The 22081-nt window shown below is 42.3% G+C and overlaps 1 protein-coding gene across 9 annotated transcripts in view; it reads right to left on the bottom strand.

Annotated features, from left to right (window-relative positions):
* Positions 1-21409, bottom strand: part of LOC148013773 (Clathrin adaptor complex small chain family protein) — a 112401-nt gene extending 90992 nt beyond the window's left edge. For 2 of the 9 annotated variants that reach the window (XM_087667945.1, XM_087667946.1), the window contains exons 1-5: positions 21177-21387; positions 21013-21055; positions 20601-20692; positions 20416-20512; positions 20276-20346 (exon numbers count right to left, since the gene is read on the bottom strand). In XM_087667945.1, the coding sequence (XP_087524071.1) occupies positions 20276-20346; positions 20416-20512; positions 20601-20692; positions 21013-21055; positions 21177-21245 (372 nt within the window). In that variant the 5' untranslated portion in view covers positions 21246-21387. Of the gene's footprint in view, positions 1-20275; positions 20347-20415; positions 20513-20600; positions 20693-21012; positions 21056-21176 lie in introns of all 9 variants that reach the window. The other 7 variants (XM_087667949.1, XM_087667950.1, XM_087667953.1 and 4 more) reach the window with 6 other exon arrangements.
* Between the last annotated feature and the right edge of the window lie 672 nt (positions 21410-22081).

Here is a 22081-nt window from a genome sequence, read left to right as displayed (position 1 = left end):
GTCCATGCATAGGTTCAACTGGCATATAGCCAGTCACTGTACTGTGAGTAGCCCGGTCATCCCATAATGCAAAAGGTAGCATTTTAGGCCATTCTTTGATCTTTCCTCTACAAGAATTTACTAGAGCTTTGAGAATAGGTTGATGACCTCTCTCACTCTTTCCATTGCCTTCAGGATTGTAGGCTGATATCAAAGTCAACTTGATACTCAATTGAGCAAAGAAATTGCATGCCTCATCAGCATTCAATTCTTCTCTATCTGCAGTTACTTTACCCACACAACCATATCTGCAAAACACATCTTCAAGCAAAAAACGACGAACATCCCGAGTGGTCTTGGTTATTAAGGATTTACTTTCAACTTGATTGGTTAGATCCTCTCTTGCAAGCACTAAATACTGCATATTCCATATTCTTGTAGACATGGTTATAAGATCAATAACCCATCTATAATGTATAGACAAGGGATAAGTCGGTTGTAACCCATCTCGATACTTGACCATAGAATACATCTGATATACATAACAGGTTTTAACAAAATGTGCTATATCCCGATACATGTTTTACCACCAATATTTTTCTTTGACTTTACTAAAGGTTCCCCATATGCCTATATGGCCAACCCACATGCTTTCATGAAATTCCTTCATTACCTATTGTTGCAATCTTTTGTTACCTAAAACTCAGGCAGGCGCTCCTTTCTTCTTCTTTGCATGCTTCCATAGATGTCCTTCTTTAAGAAAAAAGCCATAAGCTTTCCTCTTGATATGCTTGAACTCCTCATCAGTCCAAGTCTCATTCTTCTTCATTGTGCTCAAATATTAGCCAATATTTTTCAAGGGAATGAACTAGAACTTGAGTAATGCAATGAGCATGCTAGCTTCTAGTTGACCACCCTGTTGTTTTTAGCTTTGGACTAGTATATGCAGTAATTGAAAATGTATTTTCAGCCGCCATGGAATGAAATTCAGCAAGTATAGATTCTTCAACTTAATCTTCTTCCATCAGCTCTTCTTCATTGTCATATCTTGCACGTGATAGCATGTCAGCAACTGGATTCGCCTTTCCTGCAATATGCTTTAATTCGGAGTTGAGAGATTTAATATATGCAATCCATCTTAGCATAGCAATGTCAGGTGTAGAGCAGTTGGCAATCATGCCCAAGAGTGGAAGACAATCAGTTTCTACCACTACGGAAGCACCTATAAAGTATTCGTGATCACACTTTAATGCTGTTACAACTCCCCACAATTCCCTTTTTACTTGTACATACCTTCTTTGACGTTCATTGAGAACTTTTGCTCCAAAACGAATTGCATACATGTTACCTTCAAGATCCTCTTGGCCAACAGCCCATCCTATTCCAATGGAACTTGTATCCACAGTAAGGATGATGGGTTGACCATTTGAATAATCAGCCCTTTTGAGAGTGGAGGCTGAAATTAACAGCTTCTTTAATTTACGCATAGTGAGAGTATGCTCATTACCCCAAGAGAATCTTTGGCCTTTTCTTAATAATTGATAAAGATTTTCGACTACATGAGCAAAATGTGATATCCATATGAGATAGAATACGCATGCGCCAAGAAATCTTCTTACTTCTAAAACATTTGTGCATTTTTCTTGCATTCTGCTAATGGCATCTATCTTGATTAGCGAAGGTTTGCGTCCATAGGGACCACATAGATGACCGACCACTAAGACTTCTTCTACTCCAAAAATCAACTTAGCTCCAAAAAGGATAAGATGTGTTGGATATTTCACTCACGTCTCACTTACGCCTACACTCACATTGGGGTGTTGATGATTAGCGAAGGTTTGCGTCCATAGGGGCCACATAGATGACCGACCACTAAGACTTCTTCTACTCCAAAAATCGACTTAGCTCCAAAAAGGGTAAGATATGTTGGATATTTCACTCACGTCTCACTTACGCCTATGCTCACATTGGAGTGTTGATGATCAGTAAGACACTGGGACAATTTTTACTCTCGGTAAGAGAGGTTTTTTCCCCCAGACTTATCGTATTATTTCGTATGTGCTTATGACACACTCACGGGCACTTACCGTGTTTGGGTGTGAACACTCCCCTACAACCCTAAGGTTTAAGGGTTGTACCTTGTACTTTCAGTTTACACTCTTTCAATCTATTGCATTGGGTGTCGTGCTTCACTCTCTACTGTCTACTGTTTTCTGTGCTGAGCTTCGATCCTACCCCCCACTCTCACATTTGGTATCAGAGCAGCATTGGCTCTGTTTAGCTCAGCTCCGTTCAGCATTTGGGACTCTCTGCTCAGGTCCAGCCTCAACCTTCAGGAGGCGCCCTGCTCCTCTGCTTGCACCGTCAATACCCTTCTCATCACATCCAGCACCAGTGCCCCGCCAGTCTTCAGTTGCGTGCATTTGTAGCAAACGCAGCCCCTGAGCCGCCCGTTCGCCATCTGCCACGTCAGTCCAGACTGCCCCGCCCGTTAACTTCAGCCGTCAACCAGCCACTCGTCAGACGTGACGCTGCCAAACAACCCGTCAGCTATTTCGCGTCTAAAGCGCCGCCAGACCGTCGACTGCACCCCTGTGTTGTTCACCACGTCACCCGTCACCCGTCAGCTAACAACACACCACTGCTGCACCATCCGTAACTCGTCAGCCGCCAGCGCTGCGTGTCAGCTTGCCTACGACGCCTGACGCCAATCAACCAGTACCCGTCGAAAATGTACCTGACGGCTCTGCGTTTTTTTTTTTGTATTTTTTAAAATTTTTAATCTCTTGCAATTTCTGCAAGCAGGGGTTCTTACGCAACAGGCACAACATCCAGAAACGTGTCTAGGACACATTAAATGCAATTTTTGGACAAAGTCATCAAAATTTTTGGGGCTTTTATGTTTTCTAGGAACATTGGCATACACACTGCAGTTACAGTCATTGACAGATTGTTTTAACAAACCCGAGGCAAGTAAAATTTGGGGATTTTGCTGGTACAGCGTTTGCTGAACACTGATTGCACGTTGGACTGCGTGCATAACAGACATTTTTGACAAAGTGCACCTCTGTACACTAATTGCAGAAAGTTGTTTCCTACAATTTCTGGAAATTTTCAGATTTCCAATGAAGTTCTGCTTCGACATTGCTCTTTTGCATTTTCGGTAATTGAAAAATCATGGCAAATCAGGGAGGAGATGTTTTCACCTATGTATCCAAGAGGACAGATTGGATGGAAGTAACTATTCACTTTGGTCCTTTATGATGAAGAATGTACTTGTGGCGGAAAATCTTTGGGATTATGTCAATGGAGAAGAAGCTTGACCTGGAGTTGTGGCTCCAGCTACTCCTCCTCCAGGAAGATGTGCACCACGAGCACCTCAGCCTGCTCCACTTCAGCCACTTCCCCAAAGAACAACAGCTCAAAAAGCATGGGATACACAGGATGCACAAGCTTTGTCGCTGATTGCATTGGCAGTTCAGCGGTCAATCATTCCCCACATTCGTTCAACAGCTTCTTCATGAGAAGTTTGGCCAACTTTGGAGCAGATGTTTGCAGGCAAGAATGAGGCTCGTATCTCTTTCCTAAAGAAAGAGCTAGAGACATTGAAAATGGATGAAGGTGATTCTATTCAGGATCACTTGAACAAAATTCAGGACTTGCGAGAGCAACTCATGAATGTTGATGAGTACTATTCGGATACACAGATGATATCCACCACTTTGAACTCATTACCTCCTTTGTACTTGGCTTTTCATACGGCCTTAAACCTCACAATGAGGATTGCCGCGCAGCCAATCACTTTTCTTCAGTTAGTTAGTTTGCTTCTAGAGGAGGAGCAAACACGGAGGAATAGTGGTGTGGATGCTATAGCCTCTGAGCAAGCTTTCATGGCTAGACAGAAGGGCAAAGGCAGCCAAGTGAAGAATGCTCCATAGAGTTCTGGAACTTCTGGCACATCCCAGGCAAACAAAAAACAAGGGGACACGCAAGCAAAAAATGGAAAATGTCACTATTGCAAAAAGCCCGGCCACTACATCACTGAGTGCAGAAAGCACATTGCCAAAGAGAAGAAAAAGAAGTCAGGAATGTCTGTTTCTGATGCTCCTTCCACTGCTACTGAGTCCGCATCCTTTGTTGTAGACAAGGACTATTGTTTTTACACATGCAGTTATGACACCTCTTGGGCAGATTGAGCATTTAGCTCTACTAAGGATGCAGGCACTTGGTGTTTTGACAGTGGTGCTTCTAGGTATATTACATCTCGCAGAGATTTATTTGCATCTATTCATGCAGCTCCAGTTGGCAAGTCTATACAGTGTGCCAACAATGCATCTATCCTGTTAGAGGTATTGGGGAGATTGTGCTCACAGCCATTGATGGCTCTATTCTCCGCCTACAAGATGCTTTATTTGTGCCAGGCATAAAGAAGAATTTACTCTCTATCTCTTCTTTGGCACGCTGTGGATTGCAAGTCACATTTAATGATAACCGATACATGGTTAGAGACAAAGAACACATGACTTTGGTCTAGACAGGCACTTTATGTCATGGGTTATACGAGTTCGATGCTCTTTCAATTGATCAGTCAGCGTACTTGGCATTCACTCTTACTCCTGCTATGATACAAGCAGAGTTATGGCATGCTAGGATGGGGCATGTGAACTTTGGCAGCTTGATCCTCTTACGGCGTACGCAAATGCTAGATGGATTACCTCTACTGAAGAGACCTCGTGAGCACTTGTGCGAAGGATGTATTTTGGGGAAAATGCATTGTTTTTCGTTTCCCCGTGATGTTGCTTTTAGAGCAATAGCCAAGTTGCAGTTAGTAAATTCAAATGTATGTGAAACTATGCAGACAAAGTCATTGGGAGGATGTTACTATTTTGTGACTTTTATTGATGACTTCATTCGATTTTGCTGGGTCTACTCTCTGGTCAAAAAGTTAGAAGTGTATGATACATTCTTGGCTTTTCTTGCACTTGTTGAAAACCAGTCTGGTTGTAAAATTAAGACTCCATTCGAACCGAGGGGGGGAATACATGTCCTCTATGCTGAACTCTTTTTTGAAGCAGAAGGGCATTGTCCATCAGTACACTACCGCTTATACTCCACAACAGAATGGGGTTGCAGAGAGAAAGAATCGGTCACTCATGGAGATGGCTAGATGTATGCTGAAGGCAAAGAGCTTGCTTCACAGTTTCTGGATGGAAGCCGTCATGTGTGCTTGCCATGTTTTGAACAGATGCCCCACCAAAGCATTGAAGAAAATCACACCTTTTGAGGCTTGGAACAGCCGGAAACCTTCTGTTGGACACTTTCATACCTTTGGGTGCCTTGCATATGCACATATTCCAAAGGTACTCAGGAAAAAGTTGAATAACAAGGCTGTCAAATGCATTTTTATGGGATATAGCAGTGAGAGCAAAGGCTAGGACTCTATGATCCTGTTTCTAAAAAGGTATTTATCAGTAGGGATGTACTATTTGATGAAAAATCAGAATTGTCCCTGGCTGGTTTAGATACATATCAAGCTGCCTGTGATGTATTTGAAGGGCTACTGCCCATTACATTTGGTGATTCAGCTAGAGTTTCAGCAAGTGAACTCAATGTTCATCCAGCTACTCCTTTGGAAAATGCAGAAAATTGGCCATTGGCTGATCTGAATATTCAGCAAAGTGCTGAAACTGAAATTCAGTAAGAGCTTATGCACAGTCAAGAGGCAAGACAAATGCCTAGATGGTATTTACAGACTATGAAAGATAGTCATTTGGATGCACCCATGGCTGGTTGTACTAGAAGGCAAGCTCGTATGCATGATACTGCACATACCATGGAGTTCGTTATGGCAGCAAGCACCTTCGATGATGAGGAGCCTGAATGTTTTGAGGATGCACAACACAGTGTGCATTGGATGGCAGCAATGAAAGCTAAATTGGATTCTATCACTAAGAATCAAACATGGGATCTGGTGTCTTTGCCATTTGGAAAGAAAGCCATTGGAACAAAATGGGTCTACAAGTTGAAACGGAATGCAGATGGATCCATTGACAAATACAAGGCAAGGCTTGTAGCTAAAGGTTATGCACAAAAAAAAGGCATTGACTATGAGGAGACATTTGCTCCTACCTCCCGTATGACGACATTAGGTATTTGGTTGCTTTGGCTGCTCATTATGGATGGACTGTGCATCTATTGGATATTAAAACTACATTTTTTCATGAGGAACTTCATGAGGAAGTATATGTACAGCAGCCCATTGGTTTTGCAGTTGAGGGCTTGGAACACTTGGTATGCAAGCTGAAAAAAGCTTTGTATGATTTGAAACAAGCTCCTAGAGCTTGGTATGACAAGATAGATGCTTTCTTGCTTAGCCAAGGGTTCATTAACAACTCATCTGAGTCTACCATTTACGTATGTAAAGAGGGGGGATCCATGCTGATCATTTTTCTTTATGTTGATGATCTTTTGCTTACAGGGACACATGCTGATCAGATTTCAGCATTTAAACAAAATTTGCATCACAACTTTTGACATGTCAGACTTGGGGTCTTTGCATTATTACTTGGGCATTCAGTTCATACATGATGCTAGAGGTATTGGGTTATCACAATTAAGATACATTGGCAAACTTCTTAAGAAGTTTGGCTTACAGGATTGCAAGCCAGTTTGTACACCAATGGAACCTAGACTTAAACTATCATTGCATGATGACAGTGATTTGTTTGATATCCACACATATGCTCCAGCAGTTGGATGTCTTATTTACTTATGCAACACTAGGCCAGACATACAGTTTGCAGTTTCAGCCCTGAGCAGATATATGCATCAGCCACGCATGTCACATTGGCAAGCTATTAAGCGTGACTTCCGTTACTTGCAAGATACTGGATCTCTTGGATTGCTTTATGCCAAGGGGGGACCACTGGAGTTACATACTTACAGTGATTCTGATTGGGCTGGTGATTATGATTCACGTCACTCCACTAGTGGCAATTGTTTCTTTCTCGGCTCGTCTTGCATATCTTGGCTTAGCAAGAAACAGTCCACTGTTGCCACATCGTCATGTGAAACTGAATACAAGGCAACTTTCACTACCACAGTTGAATGCGTATGGATTAGACGCACGCTTGCTGATCTAGATGTATCTGTTACAGAGCCTACTCCTTTGTTCACTGACAGTCAGAGTGCCATTGCAGTGGCACGGAACCCAGTGTTTCATGCACGCATAAAACACATTGAGATACATTATCACTTTGTCAGAGAGAGGCAACATGCAGGTGATATCAGTCTTGTCTATTGTCCTACCACCAATAATATGGCTGACATCTTCACCAAAGCTCTTCCTCGTGAGAAATTTGAAGCATTTCGCCATGCTTTAAATTTGATCTCCTTTGGTGGCGGATGATCCTTGTACACTTGATCACTCTTCACTCCAGGGGGGTTTGTTGGGTATTTCACTTACGCCTCACTTACACCTACGCTCACATCAGAGTGTCAGTGATCAATAAGACACTGGGACACTGAGAGAGCGCCTACAGGAGAGAGAAAAACTAAAAACGAAGCCTGCAGGAGAGAGAAAGACTGAAAACGCATGCAGGACAACCTACAGGAGAGACAAAGACTACAGCGACTGCAGACAGGAGAGAGAAAACTGTCAGGGTGGCAGCTGGAGCCTGCAAATGCAGCAGTTTGCTGGTGTGGCAAGCTGTACGACAACAGTGCAGATGAACAGCAGCCAGTCGCCAGGCAGAAACAGCAGCAATCAGCGTGTGGAGGGCTGGAAACAAGCGCCACGCTGTAGAGAACAGTGATAGACAGCAAGGGCTGAGATGTTCTCCGTGACCGGGGTGTGGGCAGCAAGCTAGTAACACTTGAAACCTACAAAAAGAGATTGTGAAAGAGTGGAGGGCTGGCTGCCAATTTATAGAAAATTAGGGTTCTAGATCCTCTTCCACTTAACTTTCTCGATCCGCTTCCTGTTTTAGGGTTTTGGCTAAAATAAGCCTAAAATAAGCATGTTTTGGGATTGTTTAAGTGGCTAAGTGCATTTCTTAGTACAACATACGACAACAGTGCAAATGAACAACAGTCAGTCGCCAGGCAAAAACAACAGCAATCAGCATGTGGAGGGCTAGAAACAGGCACCAGACTGTAGGGAACAGTGATGGACAGCAAGGGCTAAGACGTCCTCTGTGACCGTGGTGTGGGCAGCAAACTGGTAACACCTGAAACCTACAAAAACGAGATTGTGAAAGAGTGGAGGACTGGCTGCCAATTTATAGAAAATTAGGGTTCTAGATCCTCTCTCACTTAACTTTCTCGATCCACTCCCTGTTTTAGGATTTTGGCTAAGATAAACCTAAAATAAGTATGTTTTGGGGTTGTTTAAGTGGCTAAGTGCATTTCTTAGCACAACACATTCTACCAAGTGTCATCATACCACATGCATCCTCGGTAGCTTTCTCTTTTCCTTTGTTGTCCAAGACATCATATCTGCCCCTCACTGACATATTGGTGTCAGTGGACGATGAGCTCCTCAATCTCCATGTCCATGGGGATACTGTCTGACCACTAGGATCTGTCATAGCAGTTCTCTCCTGCGAATCAACTGTAGATACATGAGTGGAAGGCATATCCGATGGCACTGCAACGAGTGATACATACCAAGAGCCCATCTCATCAAAGATAACATACCTGCTCACCAAAGCCTCCCTGGTAGAGGGATCATAGCATTTATATGCCTTCTTCTCCTGCGAATATCCAATGAAAACGCACTTATGCGCTTTTGGATCCAGCTTCTTCCTTTTCTCATCTGGAATGTGCACATAAGCAAGACTGCCAAAGACTTTCATGTGACTTACATCCGGCTTATAGCCATACAGCTTCTCAAATGGTGTCATCTCATGAATACCTGCAGTGGAAGTCCGATTCAAGATATACATGGCTGTCATAACAGCCTCAGCCCAATAATAGAGCGACATCTTCTTCTCATTCATCATGGCACGAGTAGCTTCCATCAAGACCCTGTTCTTTCTTTCAAATACCCCAATCTGCTAAGGAGTGTAGCTGCAGGTAAGCTGCCTACGTTTGCCATTTTCAGCCAGAAAATTGTCAAGCTCATTTGACACATACTCCCCACCGCTATCTAATCTCAAGCAAGAGATATAGCACTCAAATTTCTTTTCAACCTGCTTTTTAAACTGCTGAAAAACAGCAAACACTTCATCCTTTGTCGTCAGAATGTAAACCCACGTATAGCGATTATAATCATCAATAAATGTCACATAGTACTTTGAGCCTCCCATAGATGCATTATGGACTAGCCCCCAAACATCAGAGTGCACTAACTGCAACGGACGTGTACTCTGCCTTACATGCCTGACAAATGGCAACCTCGACCGCTTACCAAACTGGCAAGCATCGCATACATGACCAATATCTAAGTATTGGAACTTGGGTAAACCTGTAACAAGTTGTTTTTTCTGCATAATTTGCAACCTTTACAAATTCACATGCCCCACTCTCTTGTGCCAAATTTCCAAATCTCTGATAGTGCCAGAACCATGGGCAAACATAGCTGAATTCAGCTCTAGCAAAGTAGCATCAAGAGTAAACATTCTGCCATTCTTGTGACCGCGAGCTATTAACTTGCATCCATTGCTAAACTCTTCAATAAAGCAGCCATGCTTATGTCTTCGTAATCGATGAAACATGCAATACATCATGCAAATTTTTCTTTCTGCCATCATGAACCACAAGAGGAACTTTGCATTTATGCTCAATGCTATGCTACGTGTCATCACCTGTACATACATAGCCATGTTTTTCAGCTACCATGTCAGTGAACCAATCACCGTGAGGGGTCATGTGGTTCGATGCCCCTCAATCAATATACCAAACTACATCATCAGTGGATTTTTCAGTAGCCCTATCTTTTATGTATTGCATGGCAAACAGTCTATCACCTGAAGCATCATCTGCCTGACTAGACGTAGCAAAATGTCCATGTTGTTTGCCCTTCTGATTGCCCTACTTCTTCCAGTAGTCCTTGGCAATATGCCCATATTTCCCGCAGTAATGACAATCCTTATCCTTATTCGGATTGTCAGATGGGCGCTGCTACTGCCAGGAGCCTCTGTCTCTAGGGCTAGATCTCCCCCTGCCTCTAAAGTTTCCACCACCTCTTGCATTCGATACCTGCTGGTTGTTACTTCCATAGAATGCATTCTGTTGCCCTCCTCTGCCAGACCCATAGCCTCTACCTGTTGGGAATAAAGGGCCATCGTGCCTTTTATATGTGCACAGGTGTGAACAAACCCTTAGCACATTATACTTTCATACATATATCTATCTAAAAACCTAAAGTGGTACACTTGTCACTGTACCGAAAAACGTATTCACTCTCTACTCTGCTCACTCGTACTCTCTCTGTCTCTCTGCCTCGATCTCCGTGCCTAACCTTACCCTACAAACTGGTATTAGAGCTCGTAAGAGATAGCCAAGGTGTTGTAGGAGCAACGGGTAGGTTGCAGGCAAACTCGTGTGTTGCAGGAGTTCGACGAGTAGCACTTGAGAGGCAATCGACAGGAGCAACAAGCAGTGGCAGTCGACTGCAGTAGGCGACTGCAGCAGGCGTGGACCAAGCGTGAACAGGCGACCAGGTATGAGATCACGCTACAGACCCGTCAGATTTTTTAAAATTTTCAATCTTTTTTTGAAATTTCTTTCACCCACTGACAAGGTTTCGCATGCGTAAGCATAAGATCTCAAATCTATGCAAAATCGGCTCATAAATTTGGGGCTTTTCTCGAATCTGGGAATCTCAACACAGAATTGGACAATTTGACTCAGAAATTGCAAAGTCGGTGCACATTTACCCGAAAATTTCGGAGCTTTTCACATTTTAGTAAAATTCTTTCAATTTCACTGAAATTAGTGCACGAAGGACTTGGAAATTTTGGGGATTTGTCCAGATTTGGTGCGAGCAAGATGCAACAGTGATATTTGTCTTAGAAATTTCAGGAATTTGTGACATTTTGTCCCTGACATTTGGGGCTTTTCATGTGCATGCACAAATTGGGCTGAAATTGACCCAATTTCTTGACATTGAGGCACATTGGACCCCGTGCAATTTGGGGCTTTTGCGATTTGGGCGAAATTTGTGCAGCATTTGGTCATTTTATGTACATGCAGGTTGAATTCCACGCAATTTGGACATCAACACTTGGTAAAATTTAGGGATTTTGCTAAAATTGCTTTATTTTGGCAAAATTGGACAGTCCTATGCATGACAAAGGAAATGCAGATATGTGTTTAACGCTTTGAGCACAAAATTTTGGGGCTTTTGACCGTTCGTGTCGAATTTTATGCCCGTGGGTACATGTACAACAGAAATTGCAGCTGAAATTTTGGGATTTCTCTTGTAATGTGATGCACATGCCCTTTGGAATAGCTGTAATCACTTGGATAATGCTGTAGCACTTGGTTTGGTGCTTCTGAAAACTTAATTACAGATCTGAAATCTGTACTTCTGCATGGTCATTTATTGATGATTGGTACTTGTTTGTACCTTGGTCACTTGGGTGACAGTTTGGGCCTGCATTTACTGGTTTTTTGGTCACATTTGGGCTGAAAACCATGGCTGGCAGCAATGACAGCAGTAATTTGATGCATATAAAGAAGCTTGAAGGCACACATAATTTTGCAGTGTGGCAAAAACAATGCTGCAATATCCTGTTACAAAAGAAGCAGGCAAAGCCAATCAAAACTAAAGGGGCAAAGCCTGCGGACATGGATCAGAACGATTGGGATGAGTTGAATGAGCTTGCATGCTCAACCATAGAGCTATCGATTTCTGATGCCTTGCTCTTCAAAATTGAAGGTTGGGATTCTGCATATGCTATATGGACTAGACTGGAAGAACTTATGCACAAAAGAGTGCTGCAAGTAAAGTGTATTGGCTAAAAAAGCTTATGGATTTGCGTATGAAAGAAGGTATAGCAATGTCTACTCACTTGAGTGAGTTTAACTCCATTTTCAGCCAATTGTTTGCCTTGAAGTTCATGATTGATGAGGAATTTAAGGCTACTTTCTTGCTCTACACTCTACCAGAGAGTTGAGATACATTCAGGACTGCTATGAGCAATTCTAATGTGATCCCTTTGTATGCTGATGTAGAGAGTGCTCTACTTATGAAAGAGATGAATCGGCAAAACAATGCATCCAGTAAGTCTTCCAATGCTTTGCATACTAGGGGCAGATCACAGCAAAAGGGCAAATATGATGGCAAGGGACGTAGTAAATCCAGTGGCAAAGATGTTGAATGCCACTATTGTGGCAAGAAGGGTCACGTTAAACATGACTGCTACAAATGGAAAAAAGAGAAAGGAAAAAGCAAGAAGACAGATGACTGCAAGGAAGAGAATAAGGACAGTCAGCCTAAGAAGAGCAGTGTAAAAATTGAAGAGGTGAATGTAGTCACTCGTGACAGTGACAGTGGGAGTGATGTACTCTTTGTATCTTCACATTTTGGTGCACATGCTCTACTTGCAGATACAGATGATGACATGCATACCTGGATTCTTGATTCACGTGCTTCCTTTCATGTCACCCCTCATCCTGAGTGGTTTCCTACCTATACAGGGGGTCGACATGGTGTTGTCCATCTTGGGGACAACTATGCATGTGAGATTGCAGTTATTGGCAATGTGCAGTTACAGTTTCAACATGGCTCTGTCTTTACACTTCAGCATGTACGGCATGTACCTCAGCTCAAGAAGAGCTTGATTAGCACAGGGCGGCTAGATAATGATGGTTTTCATACCACCTTTGGTGATGGAAAATGGAAGATCTGTAAGGGATCTAGGGTTATTACCAGAGGTTGCAAGAGTGATACGTTGTATCCATTTCATATATCTAGTGTGTGCGACCATGTTGTTGCCGTGACCGAGCAGCCAAGTGTTTCTTTGTGGCATGGCCGGTTGGGACACATGAGTCAAACAAGAATGAAAGTGCTTTCTCGTTTGGGTTACTTGCCTTGTCTTCGTTATGCTGATTTTGAGCATTGTGATCATTGTATTTATGGCAAACATGCACAGACTTCTCACAAGAAGTCTCTTTCTTTGAAATCTTCTCCTCTAGAGTTAGTACATTCGGATGTATATCAAATGCCAGGATTATCTTTAGGGGGAAAGAAATATTTTGTCACCTTTGTCGATAATGCTACACGGAAAGTATATGTTTACCCTATTCGTAACAAGGATGAGGTGCTTAACAAGTTTAAAAAATTATTGGCATTGGCTGAAAATCAGACAGATAAGACACTTAGGTGTCTTCGCTCTGACAATGGTAGGGAATATGTGTCCAAAGCCTTTCAAGCATTTTGTGACAGCAAAGGGATAAAGAGGGAGCTCACTGTCCCTCATAATCCACCCCAAAATGGAGTTACAGAGCGTATGAATCGAACCATACAAGATAAGGTCCGTACGATGCTATCTCATGCTGCATTACCTCATGGTTTTTGGGCAGAGGCTGTTATGACAGCCGTTCACTTGATTAATCGGTCACCAAACAGGTTTTTTTTTTTTTTTTTTTGGGGCCAGGGGGGGTTCCCCAAGAAGCGTGGTCAAGCAAGCCACCTTCATATACTCATCTGAAAGTGTTTGGCTGCGAGGCTTTTGTGCACATTCGTAAAGAAAAACGCAGCAAACTTGAGCCAAAGTCCTGTAAATGCATTTTCCTAGGATATGGTGACAAGAGTGAAATGGGGTATAAATTGTGGGATCCCGAGAAAAGGAAAATAGTACCCAACAATGACGTTATCTTTCGGGAAGATCGAATGCACAAACAGCCCGAAAAGACTGAGGAGGTCCGTAGGGTTTAGACCGGGAAGAAATACCTTTTGGACAGCAAAATGTGCCCACTGTACAGCAGCAAATACCTGCTGTAAATGAACTTGTAAATGCAAGAAATGATGCTGGAAATGATCAGCTAGCTATTGCCCATGAAAATGAGCCATTACATATGCAGGAACAGCCAAGACAGCAAGCTGTTAATGCTAATTTGCAGGCTGAAATGCCAGGACAGCATGCTGAAAATGGAAATTTGCAGGAACAGCCTGCAAACAATGACCATTGGGTTAGGAGATCGTCTAGGGCTACTAGACAACCTCACAGATTTGTTCCTAGTGTAATTAATGTGGCTAAGTATGTCATGTTGATAGACTGTGGTAAACCGTCTTGTTTCAAGGAAGCAATGGACATACAGGACAACAAGAAATGGTATAAAGCCATGTTGTCAGAGATGGAATCTCTTGAAAAAAATGGCACTTGGGATTTGGTGCAGTCGCCTAAAGGGCAGAAAACCCTTCCATGCAAATGGGTTTACAAAATGAAGATCACTTCTGGTTCCTCAACCAAGTACAAAGCAAGATTGGTTGCAAAGGGGTACAAGCAGAAGCATGGAATTGACTTTGATGAGATTTTCTCTCCTGTAGTCAAGACGACTACATTGAGAACCATTTTGGGTTTGGTTGTAGTTGAGGATATGGAGCTCATACAAATGGATGTAAAGACTACGTTTTTACATGGTGATCTGCATGAAGATATATATATGCAACAGCCTGAAGGGTTTGTTGAACAAGGGAAAGAAAAATGGCATGTAAACTCAAAAGGAGTTTATATGGGCTGAAACAAGCACCAAGAGAATGGTATCATAAGTTTGATACATTCATGTAGTCCCAAGGCTTTCATAGAAGTCAAGTGGATCACTGCTTGTACACCAAGAAGGCAGCAGATGGCAGCTTGATTATCTTGGTTTTGTATGTATATAACATGCTGATTACTGGCAGGGATACTCATGCCTTGGATTCACTGAAGCAAAGTCTTCATGGCAGCTTTGACATGAAGGATCTTGGTGATACAAATCACATTCTTGGCATGCGAATACTCAGAGATAGATCGAAAGGCTTACTCTATCTATCTCAGCAGGAGTATATCTCCAAAGTTTTGCAGCGTTTCAATATGGAGGGGGAAAAAACAATTGGGGTTCCATTGCCTCCATATGTGAAACTCTGTGCAGAGGACAGCCCTACATCTGATGATGAGAAGGCTGAAATGGCCAAGATACCATATGCTTCAGCTGTTGGCAGTTTGATGTATGCTATGGTTGCTACACGTCCTGACATTGCTTTTGCAGTGGGAGTGGTTAGCAGATACATGGCAACCCCTGGCAAGAAGCATTGGGATGCAGTGAAAGGTATTATGAGATACCTCATAGGCACAAAGGAGTTGTGCTCTGCTTTGGAAGGCAGAAGGCATCTGTTGTTGGCTTTACGGATGCAAACTATGCTGGTCATGCGGAAGAAGTCCACTTCTGGGTATGTGTTTACTTTCACAGGAGGAGCAGTCTCTTGGATCACCAGGCTACAAAAGTGTGTTGCATTGTCTACTACAAAGGCAGAGTATGTAGCTGCCATTGAGGCATGCAAGGAGGCTTTATGGGGGAAAGCTTGGCATCACAGAGTTACCTATTCTCTATTGTGATAGTCACAGTGCTATCATGCTAGCACGGAATCCTGTCTTTCATGCAAAGACAAAGCACATACACGTGAATTACCACTTCATTAGAGATGTACTTGACAGCAAGAGCATTGAGCTTGTCAAAGTGCATACAGACGATAACCCCGTAGACCTTCTCATGAAAGGTCTTCCAGCAGAGCGGTTTGCTCATTGCTGACTGATGATGGAAGTTGAATAGATATATTTATTTCAGCTTTGTACATACCTAGACTTAGCTGATTCTTTTCTCCTCTTAAGGCACATTGCCTTTAGGTGGGAGGTTGTAGGGAATAAAGCGCCATCATGCCTTTTATATGTGCACGGGTGTGAGCACACCCTTAGCACATTGTACTTTCATACATATATCTATCTAAAAACCTAAAACAGTACACTCGTCATTGTACCGAAAAACATGTTCACTCTCTACTCTGCTCACTCGCACTCTCTCTGTCTCTCACAGTGCGTGAGATCTGTCTGCCTTGATCTTCGTACTTAACCCTACTCTACACTACCACGGCTGCCACGGCCGCGTTGATTGAAATAAAAAACTGTATCCTTGTTTTTAAAACTACTTGACCCTATAGCCAAGCCAAGTTTAACCTCCTCATGGATAAGCAATGCAACTAGCTCATTGAAATCAAGCATTTCAGCCCGCACAAACACAGAAGTGTCAAAAGACTTATACTCAGGCCCCAAGCCATTCAAAGTCACAGCAACCATGTCTTCATCTTCAACCTGTGAACCAATAGATGCCAACTGATCTGCAATGGTCTTGATCTCCGTGACATAATCATGTATGGATCTGCTCTTTCTCTCCATGTTTTTGAACTTTTGCTTCAATTGTACCTTTCTAGCACTTGTGGTTGTGCCATAGTGCTTGACCAGGATGTCCCAAGCATCCTTAGGAGAGCTACAGTTCATTATCTACATTACCATGGCATTTGGTATACATAGAGACAACCAGTGCAAGACCTTGCGAGCTCTTTCTATCCAAGCTCGATGTAGTCGTCTCTGATCAGTTGTAGGTCGATCTGGGAGCTTAGGTTCAGCTTCGACTCCAATCACCAACTCCCAGTATCCTTTACCTATCAAGAAGTTTTCCATTCTGAACTTCCAGATGGCATAATTATGGCTGTCCAACTTCTCCCCCACAATCTGGGTAATATTGTCTGTCCTTTCTACATTTGCCATGTTGTAGACCCTGTCTGACTACCTGCAAACAAATTCTTCTTAACAGTTCAGTTTCAGCCTGCAACTGTTTATAACAGTTTTCAGCACTCTATGTGCTCAAACATTCAATTATTCCAGCCTGAAAACAGTGGTACATAAACCTCCTGACACTTGGCAATCACCTAGGTATTGCAGCCTGCATATACGGACTGCATTCAATGCATAACCAGCATGTATTTATGCAAACTGTTCATATACAGACAAGCGTCTGTAAGCTGAAACTAACAATAACCAGCAGCTTCTCTTCCAGCCAAACATGGAGTGTACGTGCCCCAAAAACACTTACAGCAGTTCAAAATTTTATCTCTGCATATGAAGTTCCAAACATGTCAATCTGACACTGAGTACATCATGTACTGCAAGTACAAGAGCAAGGTACACTTGCTGCAGATTTCAGCCAAGCAAAACAAGCCAAAGACAAAGAATTTCAGTCCACCAAACTCTTTAAAATGTCACAGACATATGCCACCATACATGGGAATCAATATATGAACCTGACAGCTTCTAGGATTGTCCCATCTTCAAGACACAGTAGCAAAGAAGGCATTTACTGTTCATTCACTGTTTATTGACACTCAAAACCATGTCAAGCCACTTGCTTTGGCTCCAGACATTTGCATTCAACTCCCTTCTTAGCGCTCAAAGCATTTGACAGGCAAAAACCAAGTCATCAAGTACCTCGAACTAACTAGAGTCATCTAATTCTCTTCAAGATCAAGTAATAGACCATGTAGTGCTTGCTGTCCACAGATCTTGACAGTTTTTCCAGCCAACCATATGCTTCAAATCTGAGTATTTTGCACCAAACTTCAGTTCATAAGCATGGCATCCAGTACATATGCCTTCATAAACATGTCTATGCTCCAATAGACCCTTTTGAGCATGCCAGGGAGCTTCAAGCTCTTACCCAATGTCAAGTACTTGCTGAATAGTCACTGTTTACAGCAGTGAACCCTCTGTTTCAGACCTGTACAGCAGTACATCTGCTCATATCTCACCTCCTAGGCAAGCATTAGCATGTGGAGTCTTCAAAGTACCTTGTAGAGTAGGTCTTCAAGTTGTTTAGTGCCTTGTTGATGCCTATGAGCATGATTTCCAGCCAAACAGGCAGTTCCCAGATCTGGCGCAAACACGCAGGCTGCAGGGATGCTTTCAGCAGCAGCAATCGATGTAAATGATGCCAATGACACACTCCAATGTGTCCAATGAGATCCTCAAAATGCTCCAACCAAGCCCATGCAACCTCTTCTTCAAGCAAGATAGGTGAATGTCAACACATATCTAGATAGAGACAAATGACAGGCAATGGCAGTCAGCCCCTTCACTCTGCAAACCCTGGCACTTCATTCTTCAGGTCCTCTTCCTGCATGCACTCCACCAATGAGCCCATTCATGGGTGCTCTGATACCATGTTCAAAGTCAGAGATAAGAGACAGAGAGTTGAAGTAACAATGTAGAGCAGTGTGCTCTCTTCACCTTTTTTTTTAATCCATTCTCACACATAACTAAAGTGAATAGTACAACCTAATGTCTCGAGGACCATTCACACCAAAGACTGCTAAGTCCTAAAACACCGACTTATTCAATGTCCACATAGTGTGGTACAGCTGGGCATCCTAAGTGTCGGGTACAGTCATAACTGAAGACAGATAGATGAGCTTGAAGTCTAACTAAGTCCTTGTCTAACTCAGACTGAGGCTCACAAGCAGGAGATGACAAGGCATGACAAACATGACTCCTAACAAATGCATGCTAGAGATAAGGGTTTATGGACAGCAAGTTCTATAGGTCTCAATTACTTCAATTTGTCAGTGAATTAAGGGTGCAATGATTAGGGCAAAGCTCTAAGGCCATTGAATAATTAGAGTTGTGGCCTCATTTGAGGAATCAAATTGGTTTGGGACTAAGATTCATGCGAATTCCTCATTGATTGCAATGTGGCAACAGGAATGAGAGACCATGGATGCATTTGTCAATGTCGTGTTGGTCTACATTGGAGCGATGTAGCTCTGTGTACTTGAAAATACACTAATTTGAGTGTGAAATTGAGACGTATCCAAAACTCATTGGTCAAGGTGGGTGAGAGCAATTGAAAACATAGTAGTTGATCAAATCTCATCCATTGAAGAGCCAAGCACCCAAGGAATCATTAGTAAAAAGAGTTCGTATGTGACAATTGCATTGATCACAAGTCATGAGTGGTTCATGTAAAGGCTCATCTTCAATATTAAAGAAGTACCACAAGGGGCGCTTACCTTGTGGGCCAATTTGGTGTCGTGCACTATGCAAGAGCACTCTAGCTCTCTGGTTCTTTGTGTCATTTATTTTCTTTGCTGAACTGAATAGTGTATGCTATAAGTTTACATTATCTGCCCTATAGATTAGATCCACGAGCAAATTGCATCCTCCATCTCTCGCCCTATTAAATTGTATCAAAACACTGTAGCAAGTAATCGATTGGAAAGAGAGATTCATTCATCTTGGTTCGCTACGCTCACAATCCGTTCTGAAGGATGATGCATTCTAACAACTCCCTCAGTCAAATCCCTTGAAAGACAATAACTATTGAGCAATCCTTCCCTCCTTGAGCATACATTTTATCACACCCTGCATATTGGGCCTATTCATTGAGATTTAAGCATTCATTTATTCCCTTCTTCTTCACGCAAGTGTGTTTAGCCTAAGGTGTAGACACATCCAGATGCCTATGAGTTCACCTTGTGTTTGACCGCCTATGCATTTCATACCCATCTAGACAAATGGCTTTGTGGTGTTATTAGTTGTATGATCCTGCTCCTCCATTTGCAAAAACTTCACCAAACAAAGTGCAGTCTAGATGTATAAGATCTTGTCTAAATATTGTCTACTCTGTCTATCCACGCCCCTTTACACCATCTTTGTTTAGACAGGTGTGTAGTAGGCCCAATTCATTATGTTAGTCATGTTCATACGATCTCTATTTTTTCTCAACAAACTTTAGTGTATCGTCACAAGAGATGCATAGAATTTGGAGAAAATCGACCATCCTATTGGATCCGCTTCCCTAACATTGAGGTGCCTCCTTATTGGGTTCTTTACATATATCTCAAAGCATTTCGTAGAAGTTTCACACCCTTGATTTAGCCATGTCATTGAATGACCTCATCCTTTCTTGTGCCAATGTTCTCTCCTAGGCCTTTGTTATAAAGTACCAAGATGTTATTTACAAAACGAGTCATTTGCCATGCCATCCCCATCAAGTTACAATATCTATTCTCTAAATCCACTACTTTGCACACATCTCAAAAGTTACTATCTCTACCCTACTTTACAAATATGTTTCACCTATCCAGCTCATGTTTCCCTTCCAATTTCAAAACTTGAGTTCCCCAAATGGTCATCTTCTCCTAATAAGCATAAGATTAACCAAGCAAGAATGCATAATTCAGCTGTATCATGAAAGAAAACAGCCTACTAATAATATGCCCAAAGCATAAATGTGTCTTCATACATGATCAGATAAATACCTTCTCAAAGTTGAACACAATGTCCAGCTCACACACATTCTTGAAGCATCTGTCCAATGACTCCACAAACACTGCACAATGGTGACTTGTAAGAGTTGATTTAGATGGCATGAATATATGGAAGACCAACAATACTTCACCTTGAATTAGGTCAAGGATACCGAGCTCACTTTCAGCACTATCAATAACAAATATAAAATATAATGTCGCATAGTGTTTGTATACCAACTTTTTATCCTGCATGGTATCCAAATATCCATTGATTAAGAGAAATGACTCTTCATAGCCAACTATACAATATAAATGTTGTGCCAAAAGGACTGACAATCAAAAGTGCATCGGAAAGCACACGCACAGGACCAAAGATGTCGTCGGCATCCACAAAATTGCAAAGGTGTTCTGCTCTGCTAGATAGCACTGAAACAAAAACATAATGGTTGATTTCTGCAGAATGGAAAAGATATTTTCTTGACCGATTGGAGCTCCTATTTACAAGCATAATATCAAGTACTCTTAAGGGTATAATACCTAAGGCTTTACTTCTAAAAACTGAATCTCTCTCTCGCAAGTAGCATTATGATTGATAACCGCTTGGTTATGGCATAGTATCTATTACAAACTGATTCTCTCTTTTTGCAAATAGCATTACGATTTGACAACAGTTTGCCAGAAGCCTGGGCGTGATTGCACTGTGTGAGAAAAAATTTGACATACAGGAGCTGTCTAAATGAGGATACCAGAGTAAATTCGTCGGATCACATCTTGTTGCTTGTCCACGCGCTGCCCTTCAAAGCCAACACAGTAATGCAATGGTTCATTCTCTCTCTCTCTCTCTCTCTCTCTCTCTCTCTCTCTCTCTCTCTCTCTCTCTCTCTGTGCGTATGTGAGCGCGCGCCCTTACAAGTGGCTCGTAGAACTTGGTGAGGCGAGGTTTCCCCTGTGTGTTCATGACCAGCACTGCGTGGATCATGGCTGGGACTGTCGATTCGACGAGTTGCTCGACAAGAGATTTGGTCTTTTATGATACTGCGACGATCGGTCCTTGTAAATCGACGAGCCCACGCATGACAATGGTCCTTCTCGTATTCTTATTATTATTAGTACCAGTATTCCTATTATTATTATTAGTACCAGGTGGTCCAAAGTGCAGCATTGGGTTCATGCTTCGCACCGGTGTTACGAATAGTTAGAACGCTTTGTGTCTTAACATATGTTTCGTGTGGTAAGAGAATTCATACATAAGCATCATCTTTTGGTTTATTTTACGGTTCACATGTTAAATCCCGTTATAGTCATTATGAACTTCCTCTCAACTACAGACTTTACTTCTCGCAATGTGAATATAGTATGACTACAATGCCCTTCATACATAAGCCGTGCAACAAAGGATCTCTATCTTTGAGAGGTGGGTGTATGGGTGTGTGTGCACAAGTGCAATAAAAAATGAGCTTTTTCTTGGAGATAGGTCCAAGAACAACAGCTACGAAACCCCCTTTACTTTATTGCTAATGGGTTGCTTGCCTCTCCACTAGATTTGATAGCCAACCTTTTGCATCAAGCTAGGGCTTTAATGGCCATGTTGTGTGTGTGTGTGTGTGAGATCTTATAATATTGGATTTGATGGTGTAGATTATATTATTTATGAGAGTTAAAGATTTTTCCCAAACCTGGGCAATTGTAATCATGTTTTACAATAACAGGGATGTTCCCCCTCCCCCTGAGGCCGGCCTCATTAAGTAGTAGCTGGCATTACAACATTAGCCAGAATCTCCACACAGCTATTGGCATTGATTATCTCTTCATGAG

Source organism: Lygodium microphyllum, chromosome 26 (genome assembly GCF_053477565.2).
Source record: "Lygodium microphyllum isolate KBCC chromosome 26, Lygodium_microphyllum_v1.1.10, whole genome shotgun sequence".
In the NCBI taxonomy this organism is placed as follows: domain Eukaryota; kingdom Viridiplantae; phylum Streptophyta; class Polypodiopsida; order Schizaeales; family Lygodiaceae; genus Lygodium; species Lygodium microphyllum.
The sequence above is the reverse complement of the archived record's forward strand: the minus strand, read 5'-3'. Positions and strand labels throughout refer to the sequence as shown.